The sequence below is a fragment of the Cajanus cajan genome, chromosome 8, assembly GCF_000230855.2.
Source record: "Cajanus cajan strain Asha chromosome 8, NIPB_CcT2T_4, whole genome shotgun sequence".
Taxonomy (NCBI): Eukaryota; Viridiplantae; Streptophyta; class Magnoliopsida; order Fabales; family Fabaceae; genus Cajanus; species Cajanus cajan.
This window is the reverse complement of record NC_138524.1, coordinates 15,766,735-15,775,038: the sequence shown is the minus strand read 5'-3', so window position 1 is coordinate 15,775,038 and position 8,304 is coordinate 15,766,735. Positions and strand designations below refer to the sequence as shown.

The 8,304-nt window shown below is 30.7% G+C and overlaps 1 protein-coding gene across 3 annotated transcripts; it reads right to left on the bottom strand.

The window, feature by feature from the left end:
• Positions 1–363: 363 nt before the first annotated feature.
• LOC109792763 (TMV resistance protein N) lies at positions 364–5,061 on the bottom strand. 3 transcript variants are annotated; one of them, XM_029270217.2, is made up of 6 exons: positions 4,328–5,057; positions 2,968–4,063; positions 2,400–2,675; positions 1,487–2,281; positions 970–1,140; positions 636–779 (listed from the first exon to the last, which is right to left on the bottom strand). In XM_029270217.2, exons 1-6 carry the CDS (start codon positions 4,834–4,836, stop codon positions 771–773), a joined length of 2,856 nt encoding a protein of 951 aa, XP_029126050.2. In that variant the 5' UTR covers positions 4,837–5,057; the 3' UTR covers positions 636–770. The 3 variants fall into 3 exon arrangements, with proteins under 3 accessions (XP_020207782.2, XP_029126050.2, XP_029126051.2); XM_020352193.3 differs by having other exon boundaries at positions 364–1,140; positions 4,328–5,049; XM_029270218.2 differs by lacking the exon at positions 970–1,140 and having other exon boundaries at positions 4,328–5,061.
• Positions 5,062–8,304: the final 3,243 nt, after the last annotated feature.

Sequence of the window (8,304 nt, the reverse complement as noted above, 5' to 3'; positions counted from 1 at the left end):
TTTTTATATCTTTATTTATAAGTTACATGTATTTTTTTATAGAAATAATTTTCTTCCAAATGGACAAGAATACGACGAGAGCATAAAATACCACTGTGAGAGTGGAAAAACTTTATCTTATTTAAGTATTTAACACATACATATTTAAGTTTAAAATCATTTGCTAAGTTAGAACAATCTCACATACACAAAGATATTAAGTTTCTTGGTATACTTATTTTATAAAAGTACATAATTTTAAACTTTTTTAATGTTAAATATAAATCATTTTAATTAACATACAGAATGATATATATTAAGTTAGTTAGTTTACTTATTCTTCAAAATACTAAGTGAAGAATTTTAAGATCATGCAAGGCCATATTGAATTGTGAATGGGTAAAAGCTATATATAGTTCAGGGAAAATCACCTCAGTGATAGCCTTGTACATAGAAGTGTAAGAAACTAAATGTGGGAAAGTGCAGAAACAACTATCAGACACAGCCAACAAATTGAAAAGAAAGATATATCATGAGCATTTCATCTCACATTATAGAACATGATGGAAGCTATGATCCTGATTATATTCCATCTTCTAAACAAAGGATTGAACCCCCTTTCACAAAATTATCATCAACTTGAATGTTGTTGTATCCTCTACGCATCATTGTTGGGTTTAGTTTGTCAAGATCCTCCTTAAATACCCATTGATATCCGCAACTGCTCACCTCCAAGCGCAAACCTTGGGATTGCCAGATATTGGTTCGCATTTTGGTGCCGTATAGATCACTCATTTTTTCTATTTCAAAGAAAGAAAATAATTCATCCTTAGTCAAATAGAGTAGCCACAAGTGATGCAATCCGATCGTTACTAGATCCCTATCAAGAAGTACTGGGATAGAGAGATGATCGGAATAAGATCTAGTTTCAAAACCAATGCCTATAGAGGATTTAAATTTAAAATTCAATGTATTTGGATCATCAAATACCACAAATACCACGCTACATGCAATGCCAATCCAGTTATTGTCATGCAGAAGGGGAGATGGGTCTAGGCTTATTGAAGTATCAACACTTAGATTGTTGAACCATCTTGGTATTTGATTTCCAGGTATAACAATATCAATCCAACCAATAGGGGTAGCTGATTCTTGGCTCACCTGGTACAAAAGTAACGAAAATGTGTCTTAGTTTGTAGGGTATGTTTGAACAATTTTTTTACAAAAATACTAATGAGAAGAAAAAAAATATGAAAAAAATAAAATAATTATTTTCATAATCTAATTATAACTTAAACATAAGTTTATTTATATTGTCTTGGAGAAACTTTAAGAGAGAATTTCTGCCTATTATCTTATGCTTAAGTTAATTAATTTATGAAAAAATATATTTTATTATTTATTTCAAAAGTGTTTTTAAAGAAATTTATCCATTCAAATCGTTAGTTAACTACATAAATGGAAAGAGAGAATGACAGGTATGTAGGGAATAGAAAAGAGTGAGCACCTGAAGGACTTGTATCAGCCATGCAAAAGTCATGCCACGACAACGTTCAATATCAACAATTTTAGGACAATTGAAAAAAACTAACCCTCTTCCATAATGAGCAAAAGAGTAGATTCCTCTTATTACTGGCAAGGCTGTAGGTGATGTCATCTCAGGCAAGTATCTCAATTGCTTACAATGCTGCAAGTTTAAATGTACAAGTTTGGAAAGCTTTTTGATGCTAGAAGGGAGGCTAACAAAATAGTTTCCCCCTAAATTTAAGGTTTCTAAAGAATGCATGCACCCAATAGCATCAGGGATTTGGCTTAGATTACAGAAACTTAGATCAAGGTCATGCAAACAACAGAAGCTAGGCAAGGATGGCAACAAATAACCAGCTGAATTTTTATACCCTTTAGAGAAATGGAACGGAAACACAAGTTTCTTGACGATCGAAGAGGATGTTGAATGGGAATATTGCATGGAATTTTCCCTCATATCAGCCATCTGAAAATGCTCCTCATGTTTTGGTTGAACTAACAGCTTGTTACTAAATACTTTTGGACAGCCAGAGATATTTAGATATTCAAGGGAACTCAGACCCAATATGTTGCTGGGTAGACTTACTAGATTTATGCAGTTTTTCAAACTCAAGAGAGCAAGTTTTCTTAAAAGACAAACAGAGGGATGGATCCTCTCAAGTTTAATGCATCCTTCAAGAATTATCCACTCAAGATTAGGGACCCCGCTCAAGTCTGGAACCTTGATAAGATTCTTGGAGTTGCTGAGATCCAAAGCTCTTAAATTTGGCAGATACTGTAAAGGATCAAAGAGAAGAGATAGTTACACATTTTTATTTTTTTTTTAAAGCTGATATATAATAGTATTCTTTTTCATTTCATATTCAGAAAGTAAAGAAGATAATTTATGATACCTTTACGCCTTTCCATAGTTTTTTGATGTTGCTATGTGGCAAGATCAATTCAACCAATTTAGTCGGCTGAAAACTTGATGGTAAATAGGAGAAAGGATATCCGTGCCACTGAAGAAATTGCAGATTATTGGAAAGAAAATTGAGGCTTCCCCTAAACTTCACAGCATGGAATATGAGCAACCTAAGACGACTCATTTTGTGCATCGCTTCAGCATCAGTCGTCAATACTTCCATATTTCTTGACATGTCCAAAACAATGGCTTCATTATTTGATTCCTAAATCATTGCCAAAAAAAAAAAAAAAAAATCACCACTACAAATATACATAAAATTTGTAAAAAAAAAAAAAAAAAAAAGAGAACAAAATAAAAGAAGATGATTAGCTTATTATTATATTTTCAATAATATATTATTATAATTAATAAATTACAAAAACATCTAAAGATTTTGTGAAGGAATTATGACCATTTCTTTAACAGAATAAATTAAAGAATAAAAATGAGGACAAAGTGTCATAATAATTAATAAAGACATTAACAGAAGTTATATTTTTAAATACCTACTTTACCTTAGCCTCCGACATAACCTTGTAGAAATCTTCGTGGAGCCATAACCTGCTCCACTTTTCAGGCTCTTTGGCTGAATTACCTTTAGCAATTTTTCTGCCCAAATGTTTCAGCATATCGTGCATTTTGATGAATCCATAAGAATTGTCTATAAGTGATTTATCAAGAAGGACTCTTATTCCGATTTCTAAATGAAATCCACAACAATTTAGAATTTTCCTCACATATAACTCCTCGTAACCGCTGAAGAAACAAGCGATATCTAGAAATATTTGCTTTTCCAAATCTTGTAGTCCATCATAACTAATTTGAAGCACATCCAAAATATCTTTGTTGGGATTCTCTCTCAGTCTAACTATGGCACTTCTCCACTCCGAGACATTTCGACCAAACAAAAATGAACCCAATACTTTGATTGCTAGTGGTAGGCCTTTAGCATATTCTAGCACATCATTTGTCAAACTTTTGTAATCATTCACAATATCTTCACTATGAAAAGCCTTTTTAGAAAACAATTTAAGAGCATTTGTACTATTTAAGAGTTGAACTTTGTAGACTACATCCACTCCATACTTTTCTAAGATATGCTTGTTTCTAGAAATTATGATGATTCTACTCCCTGCACCAAACCATTGGCGATCCACAACTAACTTCTCTAGTTGTTCAACTTCATCAACATTATCGAGAACCATAAGGGTCTTTACATAACGTAGCCTACTTCGTATCAAATTTGCTGCGTTATAAAGATTGCTTATATGAAGGTTCTCTTCATTTAGAGTTTGACAAAGTAGTTGCTTTAGTGCCCCAGTTGGACCAGACTCTCTATAAACTTTGCTTAAGTCGTCGATGAAACAACGAGCAGTATATTGATGAGAAATTCTATGATACAAAACAGTAGCAAGAGTTGTCTTTCCTATTCCACCCATGCCACAAATTCCTACGATGCGAATATCACCAATCGGGTCTGCAAACAAAGGCTTTTCTAATTCTTCAACAGGAGATTGAATTCCAACTAGATCATTTGGAAGACTTGAAAAATCGTGACCCAATATACTGTTTATTTCTTGAACAATTTTTTCAATCTCAGCATACTCTGACCTAAAAGTTCAAGAATACCAAAATCAGCGATCATCACCTAAGAAAGCCAAGCAAAAAGTATGTGTAGAACAAGGCAATACAGTATTATTTTTTCATGTTGATCGACAAAATCTTTCCTAGAGCACATAATTTTGGACCTAATTTATTGTTACCTCATGAAGGAATCATAAAATAACTTCTCTCAACTTATCTCTAGTTTCAGAAGTGAAAGTTACTTAAAGATTTTTCATGAACAAGTAGCACAAGAGTTCGAAGATTACTTACTTATTCCTCATATCCCAACCAGCGAGATTGGCTACTTGTGTGAGAGCTCCTCTCCATCTTTTCACTTCCTCCATCTTCTCTTTATCTTCTCTGGACTTCTCTTCATGTTTGGACATGGCTTTCTCATAGTCTCCGGTTTGTTTCCGCACCTCGGATGGATCAACATCATAGAAAACAGGCAGAACATGTTTTCTGGAGACATTAACGAAATCAAGGATCTTTTGAAGTTCCCTCAAGCACCATGTTGAGGAAGCATAGTTCTTTGAGAAGACAACAACAAAAATCTGAGACCCTTCAATGGCTTGCATGAGGTTGGACAATATACGTTGCCCTTTGTTGAGCTTGGTGTCATCCCTAAAGGCAAGAATGCCTTTCCTATGGAGGGCAGCAAAAAAATGATCAGTGAAATTGTTGCGTGTGTCCTTACCTCTGAAGCTCACAAACACGTCATATTTCTTTATCATCTCATGTGAAGAAGGGCTGCATTGGATGCTGCTATTGAAAGCCATAGCAATTGCAACTGCTTAACCTAACTACGTTGATGTAAAACGGGTACTGTGCACGTTCTACACTGCTATTATTACTATGAGAATGCAATGCAGGGACAAATGTTTCTGGAAATATCGAAAGTGTGGGTTGTGATACGTTTTTAAAGTTCTCGAGAGCGTGTTTTTAAGGTTGACTGGCGCTGACTCACCTTGTAGTTTACGGGTTGTTTGGAATGTCATAATTAATTTTGGAATTTTAAATCATATATATATAGTAATAACTTTGCGACAAAAACCGATTACTAGCATATAAAGACACAACCAACTAGACTTGATTGTTGTGAACTAAGTATGAGATCGAATTTTGTATATAAATAAAAGAAATCGAAAAGAAAGAATTTAATTATTAAAGGTGATTAACCAGTTCTCTTATAAAGATTAGCTTACAAATAGATATTTGTTTTTAATAAGAATATAATTTCTCAAAAAAATTAAAATTAGAATATAAAGACTCTAGTGTTTAGGGTTTGAAAAATTTATATATATATATATATATATATATATATATATATATATATATATATATATAAAGACTTTGGTCAAGCACGCGTCAACGCATAAAAAAATATACGCGTCAACACATATAAACCCTAGCTTTCACTCAATAATATATAAATAAAAATTGGTTTTTGCACATGTCAAATGCTATTCCAAAGTTGATGAGAAAGAAAGAAAAAATATGAACGTAACAAGTGGCCGGTAGTATAAAAAGTTATAGATAAGATGTTTAAAAGAATAAAATTTAGTGTCTATTTTCCCAACTCATATTTGTTGGGAGTGCTTTACAGTTGCACCTCACACGAAGATGCCCCAACACATAAGTTGGGAGTGCTTTTACTGTTGCCTCACACGAACATGTAGTTGATATTATTCTTGACATTTCAGTCAAGTCGTAATTTTATGGCCCACAGTTCACCTTTCAATCATGTTCCTAGTCTTATTGACCACTTTTGATTATAATGCCGGAGATGAATTGTGAGAAGGAAAATTCTCAGAAATTTCCTGTGAATTTGCTTTGAAATTTCTTAATGGAAGACTTCCTATAAACAACGACTAATGGAGAGTGTAAGTAATTGTCCTTTTGTTAACAATTTTTATTTAAGTGTGATGAGATGATATAATAAGTTGTTTTAAAAATAAATAATAATTTTTTTAAAATAAATATGTTATTTATGAATTAAAAAAATGTTTTTAATTTTGATTATTTAAATGAACAATAAAGAACATAAACTATTCTCACAAATTAAAAAACAAAATAGTTATGCATCATCAAATTTTCATTATTTATGAGTAAAAAATTAAATTAGTCACTAATCATTGTTATATATTTTCATTCTAATGTAATTTCTTTATTTTTAATATTAAATATTTTTATACACAATAAATTAATTGTGTAAATTTTAATATTGTTTTTTATATACTAAAATATTATTTATTATGTTTAATTAAACTAATATTTAATTATAATAATTACATTAATTTCTTAAGTTGTCAAAAAGTGAAGTGTAAATGAGAAAATTATAAAGTGTGGATTGTTTAAGATCCCACCATTGAAGCAAAATTTGTAAAAATGTAGTAGTGTGTTTAGGTTGCTTAAGAATGATGTATCTCATTTAAAATAAAATAAGAATTTTAATAAGTTACTTATAAGAAACATTTTTAGAGATGCTCTAATTGGTGATTTAATTAATGGATGTCCATATTCAATATATATTATGACCATTTTATTCCATCGTTATTATTTTTATCTTTTGTAGTTATTCAACTATCATATATATGCCTATAAATAAGCTAACATTCTCTTAGAAATAATAATTTGTCATATTCTCTTTCTCATATTGTCTTTTTTGTTCTCTTTGTCATTGTCTTTCTTTTCATAATACATTATCATCATAATAGTCTTTTTTCCATTGTTGTTGCAAGATATAAGAAAAAGTTGCATGGTTTAGTTGTTCATTACCTTCCAAAAACCAAAGGGCTCAACCACATTGAAGAAAACCATATTTTTCATCAAATTCATATTTCAAGGTTGGTTATTCATCTTTCACACTATATATTTGATAAAATATTTGTATTGATTATATGATTTGTGAAAATCATATTTATCCCCGAAGGCACTATTAAAAAGAAAATTCTACAAACATTCCTAAAATGTGTCTAAAAGACCCTATATAAAAAAGAAAATTTCATATTTATTATTTTTCTCAAACCAAAAGTGGAAAATATTGCAAAAACTAAAAAGGAACAAAATGATTAAATTGAATCGTTGTGTACGAGGATGATACTATATTTTTTCTTCTAAATTTAAATTTTATATACTATTTAAAAGAAATATTTGATTGCTAAAAAACTACGATCTTTTTAAAAGTTCATTATGATCAGATGCATTTACATTTACAAGATTTTAAATATGTGAATATAATTCTACAATATTTAGAATTACTTTAAAATTAAGATTGTGTAGAGAAAAAAAATTACTGATGAAGATATGTTAGAAAAAATTCTTCACTTTTCATGCATCTAATTGCTCCTACAACAACAATATAGAAAAAAAAGGTTTAAGAAATATTTTAAATTAATTTCTTATCTCCTTGTGACTGAGCAAAATAATTGTGTTTTATTATCAAATCACGAGACTTGTCCAATTGATTATACTCCATTTCTTTAAGTGAATGCAATAACATATGACAGACAAATTAGTGGTTATGAAAGTAGCGTCATGGTTATGGAGGTAGTCGTCATTGTGGTCATGACCACGGTTGTGGAGGTAGTCATGGTCATGGTTATAAAGAAAATTATATGAATATTTTTTAGCACTAGAAGTGAAAAAATAATGGGAAAACTAAGAAGAAAAATGGTGGACATGGTAACAAACATGAGGAAAAACATATGTTATCATTGTGGTGACAAGGTTATTGGTCACTTATTTGTCATACATCAAAGTATCTTATCGAACTTTACAAAGAATCACTTAAAAATAAGAAGAAAAAGATAATGACACATTTTGTATATGAAAACTATGATTCTAATTATGGACACTTAGATATTATTGATTTTTTTGTTGATCTAAATGGAAAAATTGATTGCTTTATTGGTGATGGTAGTGTCAAGAAATAATTTTTTCTTCTTTTTTCTTACTATTGGATTTATATTTAGTGCCATTTACAAGATTTCTTATGTTTTGATGTTGTTGAATTATGAGTTTTTATTCCAACACTTCTCTTTTATATCATTCCCCTTCTCTACAAAATCAGAAGTGGAAATATGGCATGTTGTTTGATGTACCACAATATATATGGTGTATTTGGAGTCTTAGAAATCACTGTGTTTTTAGAGGTGGGTTGTTTGACAGGGAGAACCTTTTGAAAGATATTCTTATATGAGAGCTTTCTATTTTGCTCGCTTGTAGTGTGGGCCATCTAATTTATA